At 38.0% G+C, this 22,580-nt stretch overlaps 1 protein-coding gene across 1 annotated transcript in view; it reads left to right on the top strand.

The window, feature by feature from the left end:
• lrrc75a (leucine rich repeat containing 75A) overlaps positions 1–22,580 on the top strand; it is a 75,600-nt gene that overhangs the window by 40,748 nt on the left and 12,272 nt on the right. Inside the window, exon 4 of the mRNA XM_077541357.1 lies at positions 5,555–5,828. Coding sequence (XP_077397483.1) covers positions 5,555–5,828 — 274 coding nt within the window. The remainder of the gene's footprint in view (positions 1–5,554; positions 5,829–22,580) is intronic.

The raw sequence follows: 22,580 nt of genomic DNA, 5'->3' as shown, positions 1-22,580 counted from the left end.
AACATGGAACCTACCAAAAGAAATATTAGTCTTCTTTCATCAGGAAAAATATACATTTCTATCTCTTTTTTTAATCTCTATTTCTATCTCTCTTTCTATCTGTTTTCGTTTTGTAGAGATTAGTATTCTATTATAGTTAAATATTATTATAATATATTAAAGTTTCATCATAATTCACAAATCTGTTTAAAACACTGGGGAAAAGAGCTTTTTGCAACATGGCCCTGGTTGATCCCTTATACTCTGCTGCCACCTGCTGGCCGTTTATATAATAACTACCATTGCTTTAAGCGTCTGCGATTGGCTGGCACCCAGTCCAGGGTGTACCCCGCCTACTACCCAGAGCCAGCTGAGATAGGCTCCAGCACCCCCCATGGCCCTTGTGAGGAATAAGCGGTCAAGAAAATGGATGGATGGATGGATGGATGGATGCTTTAAGCGTTCTCTTCAGTTCAGAGGCTGCATCAAAGCCTTCTGTATAGTCTAGCATAAAAAAACTTATAAATAAGCTTTTGGGACCATGGCAATACTTAAAATAGAATGTTTTTCTACATTTTGGGGAGCAAATGAGTTAACGGTGGCAATATTGAGATGTGTGTCATATGTTTTGTTGGTCATCTTAAATACGCCACACTCTATAAGAGCAGTAAGGATACAGCCTACTTGCAGGCTTATTTCCTTGTTTGGGGTCTCTGTGTGTACCCTCTTTGATAGGCTCCTAAACTCTCAAATTCCCGGAGCTTCCCATTGAATGAAAATAGCTCAAGGCAAGTCACAACTGTTGGACAGTCTCCGTTTCTCTGAACTAGGCCTTGAGTCTTGCATGCCTATGTGTTTGGATTCTTGTGCGCTTACAAACGTTAAGTCTCATGTCCTTATATGGACAAAATGAGCACCGTAATTCCTGATTTGGATCAACTGGCATAAGCTTGCTATTTATGAACAAAATGAAATCAAGAACACAAGTGTGACAAATTTTGCACAACTTTCCATGAACATATAGCTTTCTTTGACAAACATTACAGACAAAAGACTCATGGTGTGTTTTGAAGAAAACGTACTCATTTGTCTTCTTAGAACATGAGCATTTGTAAGAACATATTGACAGCGAAGTCGCCCATGTTCTCTCACCTCCACTGCCAAATCAAGGAGAGGAGAAGGAAGTGGCTTGGGGAGACCTGCCGCCCTTTGTGCACATCCTCCTCCAACTGACTGCATGATACATGATCTTGGAGCGACACAGAGGACGTTAGCAAACCATCAAGAACACAATAGGCTACAGCAGAATTATGAAGTTCACCTTCAAAATCACTGAGGTGTCATATACTACCGTTTGTAATATTAGATTAGTGTCTCTGTATAGTCTATTGCCCTTTTTTAATTGTACCTTTTCTACAGTGAAACAGCCTTTGTGGTCACTTTTTTGTGACACTTTTTGGAACCATTGATCAGAACCTCTTTTAACCTGGTTGTCAAACGCAGTCCGAGGAGGGCCGTGACATGTCATCATCCATTTCGGCCTTGCTACTGGACAAAAATGAGTGATGTTATGAAAGTCAAATGTAGCCATGTTGGAAAAATACTGTTAGCATTTTAAGCAGCAGATCATTTGGAAGGAGCAGAAGTAATCAAGTTTGAAAATGGTCAGTGGACTGAGGTACTAAAAAATCAATTGTAGGCTAGCAGAGAAAGTCACAATGAAAATAAAATTGCTTCACATTTTCTGATCAATATTTGCCACAGCAATCAAACAAACCTACTAAGAAATTACTGTACATAAGGAATGCATCCATAAGGCTTCACTTTTTAGCCATGGATAAATATGAAATTACTGGTAAGTAAAAAAGAAAAGAAAAAAATTATATACTGTATAAATAACTTTAATGTTTGTAAACAACAGAGATCTGCATACTTCAGAATAGTGGAACACAAGTAACTATTACTGGTGACCTGAACTGAAAGATGATACAGCTGGGGTTAAAAAAAAATAAATCCAATATGGTTTTAAAAAATAAATAAATAAATAAATAACACAATAAATATGCGTTAGTTTCAACCCAGCAGTTGTAAGTTGTGTTTAGAGTTGTGCGACCAGATATACCTCAAAAGGTTTTTCTTTTCTTTCTTTTTTTTTACTGTACAACCCAATCATAAAATTTGAATGTACATGAGAATACGTGGATTTCATTTGAAGGACCTATAATGACTATTGTGCACAGGTGTACATATAATACATATAATGTTTCCGCTAGTGCATTTTTTATTTTATTTGATTTTTTTCAAGTCAGAAGCTGTTTCTAACCAATTCCTCCTGACGTAACCTCAGCATTAAGGAGAAGTAAGGGGGAAAAAGGTAACACTGTACATTGATAGGCAAAGCTACTGTTCGAAAGGGGTGAGACAAGGCTTTGCAGACTTTCATAAAGTCATTTTTGATCCTCTGTTGATCGCGACATGTACAGTACATCACTTCATGTAACTATTTCAAACATTGTTTGCCCATGGTTGAGCTTGAGCATGGAGGTAGTCTGACAGTTCTATTTTTTGTTTCTTGTTTTTTTTGTTTGTTTTTTAGTGTCTAGCTTCACCTTCCTTTCTCCAAGTGGTCAAACACATCAGCTATGAAGGCGATGAATTAATAACTGATTATTATTTATCCCCTCTATTTGATGTGCAAAAAAACTTGATTCATTATGACAGCAGAACTGTAGATTACTGAGTGAGGATTTAATAAGATATGATTTTCTTTCCCACACCAACCGCAATTATTATGCAACATTTTTACCATCACCTCATTGAAATTCCTCCACGACACTTAGACATTGCTTGAGCATGCAGTGTTTTGCATTTAAGCACGTGAAGATCCTTGACACAGTATATAATAATTTGACAGTGTTCTTTTTCTACAATAAATCTAGAATAGAATTTCATTTTTTAAAGAATGAAAGTTTTTGAACTGCAAACAAATATAGAAAACATATGAATGTTCTTCATAATATGTCACACTGATTATAATAGTGGCATATTTTAGTGGCTGTGGGTGTTTCTTTGTGCAAAACATCCTAAATCCGTCTGTCTGTGGGTGTATTTTGTCACAATGAGTCTACACAAACAACAAGGTGTTAGAGACTGCTGTGAGTGAGATCTAGAAGAAAAAAAAACCTTGAAAACAGATGTGGGCTGAAGGTGCTGTATTTAGGGGCAGGGTAGTGGGAAGCTAGGTTGTTGACAAAAACATTGATTAAAAACTGAAGCAAAGTGTAGTTTTTCATTCCTTCATCAGCAATGCATGCATTCATTTGAGTATGCAGTTTCTTCACTTTAACTCTTGTTGTCAATACTGTAGCCAGTAGAAATGAAATTATCATTTTATCAAGGTTTTTAATGTTTTACCCTCACTTTAGTAACACAAATCTACTTTTTGGATATACAATTGAAATTCATTAGTAGAAAGACAACAAATCCATCCATACTTGAATTTTCATTACACCAGTCTAGTCAACATAGTAGACGACATCAGCCTGGGAACCAGACTCATCACTAGAGCAGGGGTGTCAAACATACGGCCCGCGGGCCGGATCAGGCCCGCAAACGGGTTTAATCCGGCCCGCGAGACGACTTTGTAAAGTAAAAAAATAAAAATAAATTGTAATGTCGGACTAATTAATAAGCCAGCCACAATCAAATATATACATTTATAATTTCACAAGCAGTCCTCAGATGAGTAATGTAACTTGTACACAGAATCGCCGTGGAAGTCACTGAGTATGAATATGAAGTGTAGGCTTCGAAGTGTAGCAGACCACCAAGTGACACCATGAAAAAATATTTAACAGAGACAAAGACAGGCGGAGAGAGACGGAAATAAAGAGACAAACAAAAGTCGGCCGAAAGCTAAGGCGAGGAAATATGACGAAGCATATGGTGGGGTGGTGATGAGGTGGTGGTGGGGGGTGGGGGGGGTGTTTTCTTCTTCCTAGGGGGGGCATGACAAAATAATTGAGAAGCACTGACGTAACACAACGTTCGTGACAGTATGCCGCTATCTCCCTGCAGGGCTCTAAATTAACTTTTTTAATGACCAGCCAACGACGCTTGACTTTAGGACTGTTTGTTTCTGCCTTTTTACATCTTATCTTTAATACAAGTACTTCAAAATGGAGGGGTTCGTGCCCATTTCCCTTGGCATGGGTAACTTGCACATCTGTGAAGGCACCATTAATGCTGAAAGGTACATACAGATTTTGGAGCAACATTATGCTGCCATCCAAGACACTGCTGTTTATTTCAGCAAGTCAATGCCAAGATACATTCTGCACATGTTACAACAGTGTGGCTTCATAGTAAAAGGTGTGTGCACTATAGACCGACCTGCCAGCAATCCAAACCTGTCTCCCATTGAAAATGTGTGGTGCATTATGAAGTGCAAAATAGTTGAGCAACTGACGTTGTACATCAAACAGGCATGTCAAAGAATTCCACCTACAAAGCTTTAAACATTGTGTCCTCATTTCCCGAATGCTTCTGAGTGTCGTTAAAAAGCCAGGTGATGTAACACAGTAGTAAGCATGCCCCTGTCCAAGCTTTTTTTTTTGGGGGGGGGGGGGGGGGGGGGGGTAACATGGTAACATGGTAACATGGGGGCATAAAATTCCAACTGCTTAACCTTCTGCTTTCTCTCATACAAAACAATCATAAATGCAAATATTTGTCTGTCCATTCACATGCAAATATAGAGGGAAGAGAATCTTAAGGTTCTGTTGTCTTGCAGTTTTTCTCCTTCAAAAATGTTTTGCATTTTGCTTGTATCCATCCATCTATTTTCTAGAGCACTTGTTCTCAATAGGGTCAAGCTGGATCCTATCCCAGCTGGCTAATTTGCATATGTATTTCATTTTACATTCGCTCTTTGGGTGTTGCTGGGCTTTTTTCAAGCCATGAAGTGTTCTGCTCAACCTTCTCATTGAGCAGACCAGCAGCTCAGCCCTTTGTGCCAAGCTCACTTAATTCACTGCCAAATCCAGTTGTCCCAGTGGGTTTATTTATAGCGCAGACCATGCAGTCGGAGACTACAGCTTTAAGTGCGACACAGAAGCCATTTTTCATCTGCAAACTTCAGTGTCTTAAGCTGTAAATCCCCTTAGTGTCAAACTGTCTGCATGTCTCCACAGTTCTTCTCAGCTGCCAAATTTCTGATTTATAAGTGTACTGTTTCCAATAGCAACCGAGCCTCAAAGCTTGACCTATAGACAGTTTGTCTCATTAGTTGTCTACAATTTGTGTGCTGCCCAGAGATTCCTGCTATAACTCATACAGCATGTACAGTATTCTTTTATACTCGCCAGACATTTCATTTGGTACACCTGCACACTCAGACCTGTAGCAAAAATCCAAATCGTTGTGGTTAGTTTTGAATAACGCCATCAGAAGTTTAACTTTACAATGTGTATTAACTGATCAAACATTCTTTAATTGTTTAAGAAGTGTCAATTGTCACCACTTAAGGAATACATTGTGAGAGAATGGTGAATTACGCTCATTTGTCCGTTTCTAGTCTGAAGGCGGTGCTGTCCACACCTCCGTCCAGCGGTGCGCTGGATCTGTCCGGTATCCCCCTGGTCGCTCGCGACATGGAACGTCTGTGTGCGCACCTCCAGCATCACGCTTCCACAGTGGTTAGCTTGGAGCTGGGCTTCACCGAGCTGACCGATGAGGCCTTCCTCCTGCTCCTGCCCACTCTGGCTGCCCTGCCTCACTTGGAGACGCTGGCAATGAACGGAAACCGGCTGACCAGGACTATTCTGAAGGAGCTGACCGATGCCTTGAAGGTGACTTTCGTGTTGTCCGTGGCTATTTATAGTATTCACATGACATTCCAGTGAATCTTTGTGCTCGATTCACATAGTCTTTCTGTGCTGATATTTGAAGGCAGGGATTATAATAGCACTTTTACTTATCACACAGACCCTCATTACTCACCGATACCGATACCAACTGCCGATATTAGTAGTACATTTTGACAAATAAAAAAAATCACTAAAAGATATTTTTAAACAAATATATTTCCTTTAATTTTGACCAAAAAAAACAAAAAAACAGCACAGTCACTCTTCAACAGTCTTTTATTTATTTTTTATTTTTTTATTTTTTTATTTTTTTATTTTTTTAAGAGCTCAGAATTGTTCATTCGGTAGTCTTACCGATTCAACGTCTTGTCATCATTGCTCTTTTTTTTTTTTTTTTTTTTTGTGTGTATGCGTGCGTGCGCGTGCGTGCGCGTGCGTGCGTGCGTGTGCGTGCGTGCAAATACGTATAAATTTATACTCATTCATTCACCTAAAACCTTAGAAATATCCCATTACCCTTCGCCTTAACCAGGTACTTCGGAATCTTGCCAGAGTCGTGAGGTTTAAATGGTCAGGAGACCAGAGAAAAGGTCAGAAAAAAAAAGAAATAAAGAGAAAAGAAAGGTAAATCAAAGTGAAATCCAGCACCGACCAAACACTTCCTGCCTTCCCCATGATTACAAAATCAAAGTCTTACGCCAACCCCGGAAGCCTCTAAATTCCAGCAAATTTAGCGAGATCTCAAGAGACCAGAGGAAAAACTAAAGAGAGGAAGGAGGGAAGGATCGATAAGGCAGAGTGAGATCCATAGAAGCCAGTACATCCAATCCATCAAAGTGAAGTCCAGCACTAGGGATGTTAAAAAAAATCGATTCGGCGATATATCGCGATACTACATCGCGCGATTCTCGAATCGATTCACAAAAAAAAAATCGATTTTTTATTTTTTTTATTTTTTAATTTTATTTTATTTTTTTAGAGCTCAGAATTGTTCATTCGGTAGTCTTACCGATTCAACGTCTTATCATCATTGCCTTTTTTTTTTGTGTGTGTGTGTGTGTGTGTGTGTGTGTGAATAGATTTTTAAACTTCCATTTTTAATGGAAAAATATTCAACAAAACGTCTGACTTCGGGTTAGGATTCACACCTTGAGCATGGAAGAATGTTATATGAACGGAACATTGAGCCTTAATATTTTATTTTAATGCTGTTCAAACATGAAACAGATTACAACCTCTATAAGACTGAAATTTCAGATAAATAAATAATACATTTTCATATAAATCTTACACTCTACAAGCTTACTGATTAGTATTTTCTCAATTTAAATGAAAAAAAATCGCAACAATCGACTTATAAATTCGTATCGGGATTAATCGGTATCGAATCGAATCGTGACCTGTGAATCGTGATACGAATCGAATCGTCAGGTACTAGGCAATTCACACCCCTATCCAGCACCAACAAGACCCCTCCTGCGTGGTTACAAAACCAGAGTCTTATGCCAACCCCAGAAACCTCATACTTCTAATAAATTAAGATCTCAAGTGACCAGAGGAAAAACTAAAGAGAGGAAGGAGGGAAGGATAGATAAAGCAAAGTGAGAACCACAGACACCAGCACCAACTGATTCAAGGGGCTGTGGGAGGGAGAGGGTACTTCTGTTGAGTTTCAGTAGATGCTGGTGCGACGGATCTGGCATGCATAAGGACCACCACCAAAGAAAGAAGCCGTCAACCGCGGTCCAGCAAAGCGAGCACTCCCCCCCCCCCCCCGGAATCCCCAGGCCGCGGCAGCACCAAGGCCACCCCCAAGCCACCCGAGCGGACACCGGTCGGCGAGCCGACCCAGACACCCGGAACACCCCCGCCCCAGCCCCGGCCCACACCCCCGAGCCCAAGGCCGCAGAACGAGGCCCAGCGGGCCCCCACAGCCCCCCACCGGTCCCCAGCCCCCATCCCCCCACGCCCCCCCCACACCCCACCCAAACCCGCCATCCACCACGACCCAGGCCCCACCACCCCCGACCCCCAAACCCCCGAACACACCCCGACCCCCAGCACCCAACCCCCCACCCACCTATACCTCCACCCCCCCCCCCCAAACAAGCCGCCCCCCCCCCCCGACGGCCGCCACCCCACCAGCGAACCCGGCCCCCCGCGAGAACCCCCCCCCCCCCCCCCCCCCCGGAAACCGGCACCGGGCAGCAGCGCAGAGAGGGAAGATGTGCCCACCCCACCTCCAGCCGCGCGAGATTTGCACAGCGGCGGGAGGGGGGTGAAAAATTTAAAGAAGTTAATTCAGTTAACTTAGGTGAAATTTTAACACCTAAGTATTTTAAATTACCTGTAGGAAAGGAGTAGTGTGGATCCTGACTTGTAGGATTCCATGAATTTTCTGTAATAGGTAATAATATTGATTTTGTCCAGTTAATAGAGTAATCTGATAAGTGAGAGAATTTAGTTATTAATTTAAATGCTTCCCCTAGCGAGATAGCAGGTTCTTCTAAATAGAGTAATATATCATCGGCATATAGATTAATTTTATGTTCTATTGTCCCGGAGTGGATTCCTTGGATCCGTCTATCCTGACGTATAGCTAATGCAAGCGGCTCAATAAATATAGCAAATAATAAAGGAGACATTGGGCACCCTTGTCTTGTTCCCCTTTGTAAAGTAAAACTCTGTGATGTAATCCCATTAGTAGTAACTGTAGCTTTAGGAGAATCATATAATATTGAGACCCATTGAATGAATGACTCCCCGAAGCCGAATTTATTTAAGACAGCAAAGAGGAAGGACCAGTTAACTTTATCGAATGCTTTTTCTGCATCCAGCGAAATAACCACTGCCTTTTTATCATACCGCTGTGACATACTAATCAAGTTAAAGAGTCTCCTAATATTATTAGTAGAATGACGACCTTTAATAAAACCTGTTTGATCACTATGAATAATTGTCGAGATTACCGTCTCTAATCGAGATGCCAAGGCCTTAGCGATAATTTTAATATCGGTATTAATTAGTGATATCGGTCGGTAACTTGACGGGAGGGTAGGGTCTTTTTCTGGCTTTAATAAAAGTTTAATTGCTGCTATATTCATATCTTGACGTATATCACCTTTACTTTTAATTTCAGTTACTACTCTTAGAAATAATGGAGCAAACATTAACCAGAAATGTTTAAAAAATATAGCCGGAAAGCCGTCTGGACCAGGTGCTCTGCCATTAGGCATCCTGTCTAAAGCACGATACAACTCATCTATAGTAAGCGGGGTATCGAGAATATCTTTATGTTCAATAGATAACTGAGGTATATTTAAGCTGTTTAGGAATTCCTCAATATATTCAGGGTTAGGTCTATTAATTTCTGTGTATAGATTTCGATAATAGTTATAAAAAATATGGTTAATTTCTTCTGGTGATTGTGTGCATTCACCATTTATATCTTTAATAGCCGTTATAAGAGATTTTTCCCGATTCCGTTGAAGTTGATTTGCCAGGAATTTACCTGATTTATTATTATGTTCAAAATTATTATATCTCAACTGTTGTATTATAAACTCTGTCTTTTTAGATAACATGTTATCTAACTGTATTTTTATATTCTGTAGTTCTATCCATATTTGATTATTTGGGTTTAATACATATTCATCCGTTAGTTGTTTAATTTTATCTTCCAGGTATTTTTCTAATTTTTGATCCTGTTTCTTTTTATAAGTTGAATATGATATAATTTTCCCTCTAATTACCGCTTTCCCTGCTTCCCAGAGAAGAGATGGAGATATATTTGGAGAGTCATTTATTTCCAAAAAATCTGCCCACTCCCTTCTAATAATTTTATCAAACTCTACGTCTTTCAGTAATGAGATGTTAAAACGCCATATCGGGGGAGGTTTAAAGGTAGAGTCAATTTGTAGAGTGAGGGAGACTGGTGCATGATCACTTATAATTATAGAATGTATTTTTATAGCAGTTTTATCAACAATAGAATTATTTGTAAGGAAAAAATCAATTCTTGAGAATGATCGGTGCACAGCAGAGAAGAAAGTAAATTCCTTCTTAGTTGGGTTTTGAAGTCTCCAGCCATCGCTGAGGCCAAAATCCTCCATATATTCATCTATTACTTTAGCGGATCGTAATCGCCTTGTATATATCGTATTATTAGAACGATCTATTAACGGGTTCAAGACCGTGTTAAAATCACCTCCAATAATAATAGTAGAATTTGTTGCTAAATCGAGTAACCGAGAGAAAAATTCATGGAAAAAATCAGGGTCATCATTATTTGGGGCATATAAATTACCAATTGTATATACTTTATTAAATATAGTTACCTGGATAATAATATATCGGCCCTCTAAATCTGTTACTATATTATTTAGAGTAAAGAATAAATTCTTATGTATAAGTATAGAGACACCTCTTTGTCTACTATTATAGGAGGCAGAGTAAACTTGACTAAAATTTTTATCTATAAATAATTTTTCTTCTGATTTTTGTAAGTGGGTTTCTTGTAGGAGACAAATATCTGCCTTAAATTTTGAGAGATGGTCTAAAATTTTTATTCTTTTTGCCTGGGAGCGAGCGCCACACACATTCCAGGAGACCAGAACTAATTTCTGCATACAAGCAATATAGACTCAATCTTATGTATACATCTATATAAGCTGCTTATTAATATTAACATATTGTAGGATAGCAAAAGAGTAATTAGGCAATTTATATAATTTATATAAAGAGAGAGATAGCAAGTAGATAAGTATAATAGTGAAGAAACGTGGGGGGAAGTGAGTGTGAAGGAAATCTGTGGGGGATTCAACATAACAATACACCAGTAAATGGTGACCTAAGCGAGATTATTATTATTATTATTAATTTTTTTTTTAAGAATATATTTTTATATTATTATTATTATTATTATTATTATTATTACTATATAGCCTATGCATAATATAAATTCATATTCTATTTCGTAACCCATTATCCATACATATACATATACATACATATACATATACATATATATACATATATACACATATACATACACATACATATACATATACATACGTCAAATAATCACACAATGCTCGGCTCTACCAATTGTCAGTTAGAACAGCCAAAGGGTCGAGGTTGGGTTTCGGAATAGCTGGCCGTCGATATATAATTTATCAACGACCATCGAAGTCCGTTTACCCTCCTGTCTATTTTGTTTCATTATAGGAAACAGTACTTTTCGCCGCTCGTTTATCTCTCTTGGGAATTGATCATTCATCCCGAAAGATGTCCCTTTGAGCTCCCGTCCTTTACTTTTTACCAATTCTTTATGTTTAAAATGTTCGAACTTAGCAATAATAGGACGGGGCTTATTGCCCTTACGAGCTCCGAGCCGGTGTACACGGTGAAAAGAGATATTATTTACCGTCTCCTGTGGGATCTTTAGCGATGATGTCATGAATTTTTTTATCTCACTCTCTGGATTATCTGGAGAATTTTCGGATATACCTGAGAATATTAGATTTTCCCGCATACTACGGGATTGAACATCTAAGACCGTTTCCTTTAGCATTTTATTTTCCTTTTTAATCGTCTCCAACTCGGCTAGACAGCGATGAGAGAGGAGCGTAGCTCGGAGTTATCGCGTTGGAGATCGCTTACCTGTTGGCTAACGAATTCCAAACTTGCCTTTAATTCTTTGACGTCCTCGCGGATAAGACAGAGGACGTCAAGTTTTTTATTTATGGAATCCAGCATACTCACCGATACGTCGGCGGTTGCTAAATCGTCCGTGTTTGTTGACGAGTCATTTTTCCTTTTTTTTTTTCGAAGGATTATCCCGACTAGCCGCCAGATCATCCATCGCACAGCTATAAAAATAATCGTCAATAAAACGTTCGAGGGTGTCCACACTGGATAATATTTCCGATCTTTCTTAGAAAAGAAAAAAATCGAATTTATCTAATCATTAAATTCGGGTTTAATTAGAAATATAAAGCTAATTCTATTTTAGCAGCAGAGCGCCGCCATGTTAGATTTTCCCAGTCTCGCTACCGGTCACGCGATAGTCACAGCATCTCGCGATGGGAAATGTAGTTCCTACCTCCTGTTTTTTCCTCTCGCCGACCGGTGACTCTTCAACAGTCTTAACGCTCAAAATAAAACACAAAAATGCTATTTTAGTTTAGGATTCACAATTTTGAAGTATTTCCAAACCGGTGAAGTTTTGGTGAAAAACTGCTGCAAGCTAGCGCCAGTTACAGGCAAGGAGGACTCACTTAACGTCTTCCCCCTCTGCTATCGGTCGCTTGTACTCCTCTGCTTCACGAGTACTCGATTACTTGAAAAAAGGCTGGTATCGGCCCGATACCGATACCTGGTATCGGTACTCGCCCATCCCATATATGTATATATATATATATATTAGGGGTGTTAAAAAAAATCGATTCGGCGATATATCGCGATACTACATCACGCGATTCTCGAATCGATTCAATAATCGGCAGAATCAATTTTTGATTTTTTTTATTTATTTTTTTTTTATTTTATTTTTTTTTTTTAGGATTCACACCTTGAGCATGGAAGTATGTTATATGAATGGAACATTAAGCCTTAATATTTTATTTTAATGCTGTTCAAACATGAAACAGATTACAACCTCTATAAGACTGAAATTTCAGATAAATAAATAATACATTTTCATATAAATCTTACACTCTACAAGCTTACTGATTAGTATTTTCTAAATTTGAATGAAAAAAATCGCAACAATCGACTTATAAATTCGTATCGGGATTAATCGGTATCGAATCGAATCGTGACCTGTGAATCGTGATACGAATCGAATCGTCAGATACTAGGCAATTCACACCCCTATCCAGCACCAACAAGACCCCTCCTGCGTGGTTACAAAACCAGAGTCTTATCTATCCTTCCCTCCTTCCTCTCTTTAGTTTTTCCTCTGGTCACTTGAGATCTCAATTTATTGGAAGTTTGAGGTTTCTGGGGTTGGCATAAGACTCTGGTTTTGTAACCACGCAGGAGGGGTTTTGTTGGTGCTGGATTTCACTTTGATGGATTGGATGTACTGGCTTCTATGGATCTCACTCTGCCTTATCGATCCTTCCCTCCTTCCTCTCTTTAGTTTTTCCTCTGGTCTCTTGAGATCTCGCTAAATTTGCTGGAATTTAGAGGCTTCCGGGGTTGGCGTAAGACTTTATATATTACTACAATTCAGCAAACGTCAAAAACTGATTTATGGCCCCCTAGAACCAATCAGAGGCCGTTATTTTGAATTAAGCCCCGCCCCCCAGCCAATCAGAAGCCGTTATTTTGAATTAAGTCCCGCCCACATCCGCCTTCTTAGCCAATCAGAAGCCGTTATTTTGAATTAAGCACCTCCCCCTAACCAATCACAAGCGGAGGGACCACCTGTCAAAATTTGACAGGTACCCCGCCCCCCAACCAATCAGAACCCGTTATTTTGAATTAACCCCCGCCCCCTCACCACAACCCTAGCCAATCAGAAGCCGGAAGACGGCTCCTGTCAAAATTGATTGATGACATCCTGCACCCCAAGCAAACATATGTTTTCCGGTCCCCCCTCCCTTCCCCATCACAGCCCTAGCCAATCAGAAGCCGGAAGACGGCTCCTGTCAAAATTGATTGATGACATTCCGCACCCCCAGCAAACATATGTTTTCCGGTCCCCCCTCCCTTCCCCCTCACAGCCCTAGCCAACCAGAAGCCGGAAGACGGCTCCTGTCAAAATTGATTGATGACCTTCTGCACCCCCCAACAAGCATATGTTTCCGGATACCCCTCTCCCCCCTAGCAAGACCCCCCATAGTTCTACCGTCTGCTAACCATAAATTGTTTTCGTCCTGATAAAAAACTTTTCATCGTGTCACAGGAAGGACACGCCTTTTGAAGTCTTGCAGGAAGCACCCCCCGGCCCTCCTTGAAGTAGAACGGGTATCAACCGGGGGTCTCGTGGGAAGCGGCGACCCCCCTTATCACCACGATCAAACTTCACACCAAGTTGGGCGACAGGAAGCCCCCACCACCGGCGCCTCTATCGGGTATGTGCGTGCGTGAATGTAAAATAGTACGAGGCTCTCTTAATCGAGTTAAAGTGTTGTGAATAGTAAAAAAATGTTATCCATTTGCTTCTTGTTTTTTAAAATAAATAAAAGAAACTTACCGGTGTTTACGGGTACGAAGTTGCGTCTCCTTTAAAGGGTTTTTCTTTTTTTTTAAATAAAATAAAAAAACAAAGAGGATCGGTTTCTAACTGAAGGAGTTGGAAATACAGACGAAAAAATAGATTATTCGTGCGTAAAGGGTGGTTATTTAACCCATTTCAGAACAACAACCCCTATTCCTCGACTGACATTGTAAAAAAAGCTGAAACCGATGGAGAGGTCTGAGTGTCACCTCTCCGCGGTGAACAGCACCATCTAAAGGTCAAAGGATGTTACAGCCTATGATTAAGAGAGGGAGGTAGGTATTAGAATGTGATAAGTTTGTCTGTATTTTTAATTTTAATTAGAGTGAGGCATGAAATTAATCGGTTGATGTTTTGTGCGTTGTATTTGATAGCAATGTAATAAAGACATTTTGGTAGGATGAACACAATAAAGTTAGTCTACAAAAGTAAATTAGGGTATTAAAATGTTGATAATGAATGTAAAACCTAAAAATTTGATTCAAAGGTATTCAATTTGTAAATTATACATTTTGGATGACGGAACAATGTATGGCATTAGAGTAGCGAAAATTTGTTTACCTTTTTTTTTGTGTGTTTAAAAAAGATAATAATTGTACTAGTTTAAAAAAAATACTGATTTCTGGAGAGAATATGTAATCACAAACTCAGGTAGGAACTGCATGTGGACATTATTGGTCAGACGTCTGCTTCTTTTTAAAACTAAGAGAATTGAAAGTATGAAACTTTGAGTTTCTTGATACGTTAATAGATTTATACTCTACTTAACCCTTAATCTTTAATCTTAAAGCCGATCTTTGCAACAATTTAACCAAAATCAGCTTCTTATTACTAGATTAACACCTTAGTCTCTTACAAAGGGTATTCCTGTAAGCCCTTGGCTAATAGTTTTTTAGAAAGGATCCACGGTTTGAATTTATGACACCATAGATGTATTTGTACATGAAGAAGGGTGTGTACACTTTTATTTTAATTTTAATTAGAGTGAGGCGTGAAATTAATCGGTTGATGTTTTGTGCGTTGTATTTGATAGCAATGTAATAAAGAAATCTCGGTAGGATGAACACAATAAAGTTAGTATAATTTTGTCTACAAAAGTAAACTAGGGTATTAAAATGTTGATAATGAATGTAAAACCTAAGCCGATCTTTGCAACAATTTAACCAAAATCAGCTTCTTATTAGTAGATTAACACCTTAGTCTCTTACAAAGGGTATTCCTGTAAGCCCTTGGCTAATAGTTTTTTTTAGAAAGGATCCACGGCTTGAATTTATGACACCATAGATGTATTTGTACATGAAGAAGGGTGTGTACACTTTTATTTTAGGGCTGTAGCAATTCAAAATGGAATTTTCCACATTTACCAGATTTAAAGACATACTTATATGTTATCCTAAATGTGATTCACTGTGCAAAATAATAATACTAATGACGCTAAATCACGAAAATACAAATAATTCCTATAAAACAAAAGAGGAACCTCACGACGAGGCGTTGCCCAAGTTCGAGTTGTAAACCTGCTTTGGGCATATACATTTTCTACAAATGTACCACTGAGAATATTTGCAAGCTTGTAAATAAAATACTAAAGGGTTACCAACATGAAAAAATAAATTTTTTGAGCTTTTAGCTGTGTTAAAATGCTCTTACTATACCAAATACATGACCGAATTGGAGTTTTCCTCCATTCGCCCCTCTCTGAGAAATTCTGCTCTACAAAACACCAGCCCCAACCTGAGAAAACAAGCAGCTGGCGGTCTTTGACATCATAAGGTTACCCTCTCTCACATTTTTGTCGTACGTCTAGCTATGTATTTTATGTTTTTGAGCTGTTGTATATAAGATTGTGTTGTACATAAGAATTTCACCCCCTCTTACGTTTTTGATGCGTTATAAAACTAATAAATGTACTGATTTTTTTTTTTTAAAAGGATTAGGCTTAGAGAAGGTTTTGGTGGCACTCTCATGAGCTGATTGCGCAAGTTGTTTTAGCCCCTCTGCAGATGCGTACACGTATAAAATGTTATTTTTCTGTTTCTAGTTTTGTTACCGCTAGTGCTATAATTTGTGTCTATGCGATTTTACCGCCCTGATTGTGAAATAACAGCTACTATATTACTTAATTTGAATGAATAATATTATTTAAGACGTCTACCCATCTAACGCTTTAAAAATAGCGACATAATTCAGATAAAAATATTATTCGTACTATATTGTTTTTTTTTTTACAATAGTTTCTGAGTTCTCACAATAGGTGTTCGATGATACTATTTTATAGTTTTATGTTTTTCTTACCGGTATGATTAACTTGTATTACATTTATGACGTTTCGCTATCATCTTAAAACACATCTTTGCATCGTTTTAAGGTGGCCGGTGTATTTTGTACAAATAATATATGATGGCGCGTACGTGAAGAAGGATGATGTAGTTTTATTTTTGCTTTGTTTCCGTTTTAGTTTTTATCTGATTATGTATGAATGAAATATCTTCTAATTATTAACTCGGATTCTTTCAATGGATAGCCCTGTAAGGCTTAGGATTGTAGTTTTTTAGGAAGTATTCGGGTATGAAATATGTTTTTATTATGTTCGGGACATGGTGCGTACGTGAAGAAGGATGATGTAGTTTTATTTTTGCTTTGTTTCCGTTTTAGTTTTTTAGATGGGTGAAGGCATCGTTTTAAGGTGCCAGGTGTATTTTGTGCAAATAATATAGGGATACTTACTTTTTATTTCTATGTGTACTTGTATAAACGGTTATTTTTCTGTTTCTAGTTTTGTTACCGCTAGTGCTATAATTTGTGTCTATACGATTTTTATCGGATGTCTCTATGTATTTTTGTTGTTGTTTAAGTTTATGAGGTTTGTATATACGAATGCGCTGTGTGAAAAAGGGTTTTACGCTCTAACGGTCTTGTAATATTAAAAAAAACTAATAAATATACTGTTTTTGAAATCTTTAAGCTGTTGTTTGTAAGAGTCTTCTGTCTTGATGTTAGCCTTTTTATTTGATGATGTATGAATGAAATATCTTCTAATTATTACCATGGCTTCTTTCAATGGATACCCCTGTAAGGCTTAGGATTGTAGTTTTTTAGAAAGTATTCTGGTATGAAATATGTTTTTATTATGTTCGGGACATGGTGCGTATGTGAAGAAGGGTGATGTAGTTTTATTTTTGTTTTGTTTCCGTTTTAGTTTTTTAGGGGGGATGCAGGCATCGTTTTAAGGTGCCAGGTGTATTTTGCGCAAATAATATATGGATACTTACTTTTTATTTTTGTTACCGATAGTGCTTTGTTTCGTGAAACCCTTATGTTTTGTTTTGTTTCTTGTTTTTCTAACTTACCCTTCGAGGATAAATAAAACGTCTTTAGACTTATCGCTTCAATTCGCTATCAATTTGTACTCGTACATTTACCTACTTTTGCTTTTAGGCGTATGTTAGTTACTTGTATATGAGTGCGTATTCTAACTTTCCCATTCACTTCTTGGTTCCATTCCATCACCCCTGCGAGACCGGACTCGTCTACTTAATATCACTAAAGTCTGTTCAAAAATCATTGGATACCCTGTCAGAGCCTTATCTTCCTTTTGTGACCGAATCCTGCTCGATCCCTCTCACCCACTTCATCGAATGTTTGAGTGGCTTCCATCATCTCAGCAGGCTGAGACGCCCCACTCTGACGAAGACAGCGGCGGAGAAGGAGGAGGAGGACTACATTTGTCCCCAGATCACTAAAATGTCTTGAACAGTGACCCCCCATCCCGGGCCAAATTGCGACAGACTGACTGACACGTAGCACTTTAGTGTGAAGCACGGAGCACTTTCTTTTGTTTGTTTTTTTATTGTTATTTATTATTTTTCGTATTTTTTTTTATTTTATTTATTTATTTATTTTTTTAATGTTCATTGGTTTCATGTTTTGTTTTTTTAACTTCCCCCTCGAGGACAAATAAAAGCGTTTTTGAATTGAATTGAATATTTAATTACTTGTGGTATTTTATTCATTTTTAAGTTATCTGGTTTACTTGGTATCATTTTAAGCTGTATGATGTATTTTATGTTAATATATGGATACTTATGTACACATCTACTTCTTATTCATTTCAGATCCGTTTTTATTCGTATATTTACCTACTTTTGATATTAAGTTTACGATGGCTTAGACTGTTTGAATGCGCTGTATAAAATAAACTCGAGTTGAGTTAGTTAGGTACTGTTTTTTTGTTTTTTGTTTTTTATAAAGTCAAATTATTACCTTTATGAAACTTTTTAGTTCTCCTTACGCTTTACTATGAAATGTTTCAAAATACTCGGTCCCTCCAAAACAAAGCAAAACAAAACGTGTTTACACATTTTTACGGATTTAAAAAAATTCTAGGCGTGACTTTGCCGAGTATTAAATGCCCGCTTGTATTTTTATTGAATGCGTACGTATACCGTTAAAATTTGTAATTCATATTTACCTACTCGATTCCTGTATTGACTAATTATTCGTGAGGCTAACGTTTTACAATTTAAAGTTATTCCGAGAGTTTACTCTCTAGCGACGTCTTTACACGCTTTAAACGTCGGCTTAGACCCCTTGTGTCTTTACTGATGAATATTATCGTTAAATGTTTTATCCCGGATTAAAACAGGGGGGACTTATTCAAAGATGTTTTATTTTACGGTAAATGTTTTTATAATAGTCGCATATTGATTTTAATGTGCGAAGGAATCAAGGAGACTCTCTGACTTTCATTTTTAAAAAAATCTGTTGTTTTAGCGCCACCAACCTTTTTTTTTTTTTTTGGTAAAAATCCACGCCCCCTGTGGGGGTCTCGTGCTAATAAAGACCACTCGGCCGTCATCTAACACTCCCCCTTCGAGAAAAAAAAACCTAACAATGCGAACGTTTAATAATCTTTGAGGAGATTTAGCAGTGCCACCACCTCTGGGGGATCGAGTTAGAACGATCTGGACATCCCCACGACTCTCCAGAAGTATGCAGATTTTCAGCGAGCCGCCAAATCTTACAACATCTAGTCCTGAGCGTTCGGACGTCGAAGAGGATGAGGCAAACGTAACCTTTATCGACGGACCCTACCGGAGTTCCAGCCCCGTGACCGCTTGCAACTTATCCTCAACATCGTCTACTGACTTCGGGTCTACGGCATCCATCCCGGTAAACTACTTTTGACGAATCGATGTAGCCTACTAACATCGATAATAGTAATAATAATAATAAAAAAAGGAGGGTTACCTACGTTTATATTTACAGATGATAGACCCTATTGCTGAGGAAGAGGAGAACAATCCTCCGCCCGGGTCTCCTCAACCCGATGATCGCCCGACTGAGGACGGTACGGAAAGTAACGTTTCCTCTCTTGAGACCTCCGTGGACGACGACGACTCGCTAACCAGTCTACCGAAGGCTTCTGCCGGGCCTAAGGAGAGGGAGGGTGAATTGGTTTGGGACTACTCGCCGGACGTCTGGGTAATAAATGCAAGATATAATTGTATTAAGCAGACTGTTAGCTATATGTTGATGAGCGCTATCCATAAATATAGCAGAGAGAATTGCTCCGGATGTGATTTAAAATTACCGAGCCAATTAAGACATCCCTGCTTATTTTATGATCGGGAACCGTATTATCTTGCTAGGAATTTTGAAGGTATCATGAAACTACTATGTAACGGACGTTTTCTGTCGACGATTCACCGTATCTTAACCATAACCCATCGTGAGACGACTACCGAGGAAGTCCAACGCATCGTAGAATTTGTGCTACACGACTACGTTCATGAGCGTATGGTGTTAGACAGAATTAAGATCGTTCTCGATAACTGTTGGGACGGAGGACTGAGCCATGAACAGCTAGATCTGATCGCAGATTGGTACCTGTGAGGTGGGGGAATCTTTTTCGAAAGCTTGCATAATTGGATGGAAATTGTAGAGAAAACCATTTCACACACGTCCGTTGAGAACAAAACTGTTGGAAAATGATTTTGATGAATGAAATAGTAAGATCTTTATCATCCAAGTTATTTGAAGAACCGTGTAAACATGACTAACACGATGGAATATGTATTGAATAATTGGTGTAACCATGATATTAAAGCGGGACATTTGATGACCGTCATGATATTGTTTATTGACTGTGCTAAATATTGTTACGACAACGACGAGTCTTTTAATCTAAAAAATAAAATGAAAAACTTCCAAACTGTTATTGAAAGCAAGGTGCGTCCCTATGTTTTATTTGATGTGCTTTATAATGTATCACATGTCTTTTTGTTGACGTCCCTTGTAACTAAATAAAAAATATATCTGTATGGATTAAAATCATGTTTGTCGTTTGTTTTCTTATCGAGTTTTAGACCTCCGGTGGAGCAAGGAAGTGGCGAGGGGGTGCGTGGATAGGAATTAAAAAAACTATCAAACTTCTAGTGATAAAGACTTCTTTAGTTTCTCTTTTTTTTTTTTTTTTTTTTTTTTTAAAAGGTTGGTGGCGCTAAAACAACAGATTTTTTTTAAAATGAAAGTCAGAGAGTGTCCTTGATTCCTTCGCACATTAAAATCAATATGCAACTATTATAAAAACATTTACCGTAAAATAAAACATCTTTGAATAAGTCCCCCCTGTTTTAATCCGGGATAAAACATTTAACGATAATATTCATCAGTAAAGACACAAGGGGTCTAAGCCGACGTTTAAAGCGTGTAAAGAATTTTTTAAAATCCGTAAAAATGTGTAAACACGTTTTGTTTTGCTTTGTTTTGGAGGGACCGAGTATTTTGAAACATTTCATAGTAAAGCGTAAGGAGAACTAAAAAGTTTCATAAAGGTAATAATTTGACTTTATAAAAAAAACAAAAAACAAAAAAACAAAACAGTACCTAACTAACTCAACTCGAGTTTATTTTATACAGCGCATTCAAACAGTCTAAGCCATCGTAAACTTAATATCAAAAGTAGGTAAATATACGAATAAAAACGGATCTGAAATGAATAAGTAGATGTGTACATAAGTATCCATATATTAACATAAAATACATCATACAGCTTAAAATGATACCAAGTAAACCAGATAACTTAAAAATGAATAAAATACCACAAGTAATTAAATATTCAATTCAATTCAAAAACGCTTTTATTTGTCGTCGAGGGGGAAGTTAAAAAAACAAAACATGAAACCAATGAACATTAAAAAAAAAAATAAAAAAAAATAAATAAAAAAAATACGAAAAATAATAAATAACAATAAAAAAAAACAAAAGAAAGTGCTCCGTGCTTCACACTAAAGTGCTACGTGTCAGTCAGTCTGTCGCAATTTGGCCCAGGGATGGGGGGTCACTGTTCAAGAGATTTTAGTGATCTGGGGACAAATGTAGTCCTCCTCCTTCTCCGCCGCTGTCTTCGTCAGAGTGGGGCGTCTCAGCCTGCTGAGATGATGGAAGCCACTCAAACATTCGATGAAGTGAGTGAGAGGGATCGAGCAGGATTCGGTCACAAAAGGAAGATAAGGCTCTGACAGGGTATCCAATGATTTTTGAACAGACTTTAGTGATATTAAGTAGACGAGTCCGGTCTCGCAGGGGTGATGGAATGGAACCAAGAAGTGAATGGGAAAGTTAGAATACGCACTCATATACAAGTAACTAACATACGCCTAAAAGCAAAAGTAGGTAAATGTACGAGTACAAATTGATCAGAAATCAATAAGTATCCATATATTATTTGTACAAAATACACCGGCCACCTTAAAACGATGCAAAGATGTGTTTTAAGATGATAGCGAAACGTCATAAATGTAATACAAGTTAATCAAACCGGTAAGAAAAACATAAAACTATAAAATAGTATCATCGAACACCTATTGTGAGAACTCAGAAACTATTGTAAAAAAAAACCCAATATAGTACGAATAATATTTTTATCTGAATTATGTCGCTTTTTTTAAAGCGTTAGATGGGTAGACGTCTTAAATAATATTATTCATTCAAATTAAGTAATATAGTAGCTGTTATTTCACAATCAGGGCGGTACGTTAGCTGGCTTCTTAGCATAAAGGGTTGTGAGATAGAGTCCTGCCTCAGGCCTTGTTGGGTAGACTTTGCGTGTTCTCCCAAATTCCTGAAAAAAACACACAAAAAAAACACGCGTAGTAGGTAAATTAAAGAGTCCCGATGTGTAAATATGCGTGTAAAAATTGTTTACCTACGCGTACCATCGGAAAGTAAGCGCAATTCGTAAGGAAAAAAAAAAATCGTTCAATCAAAAGTTAAATGTCTCTTAGTCATACAAGATACACGTTTGTTCACTATATGTTTAGGTAAATTGCTGCAAAGAGCGGTTTTAAGATTAAAAAAGATCGTCGCGGTAGATTGTTACGCTCTGATTAAATCTCGTAGTTTTGTGTTTTAAACCCTGGGGTGATTTAGTATAGCTAATCTTACAGACTATCATATTCAATAATATCTTATAGGCTAATTTAACAATGGGTATTTCTAAGTAT

Source organism: Festucalex cinctus, chromosome 13 (assembly GCF_051991245.1).
Source record: "Festucalex cinctus isolate MCC-2025b chromosome 13, RoL_Fcin_1.0, whole genome shotgun sequence".
NCBI classification, from domain to species: Eukaryota; Metazoa; Chordata; class Actinopteri; order Syngnathiformes; family Syngnathidae; genus Festucalex; species Festucalex cinctus.
This window is presented reverse-complemented; position numbering and strand designations above follow the sequence as displayed.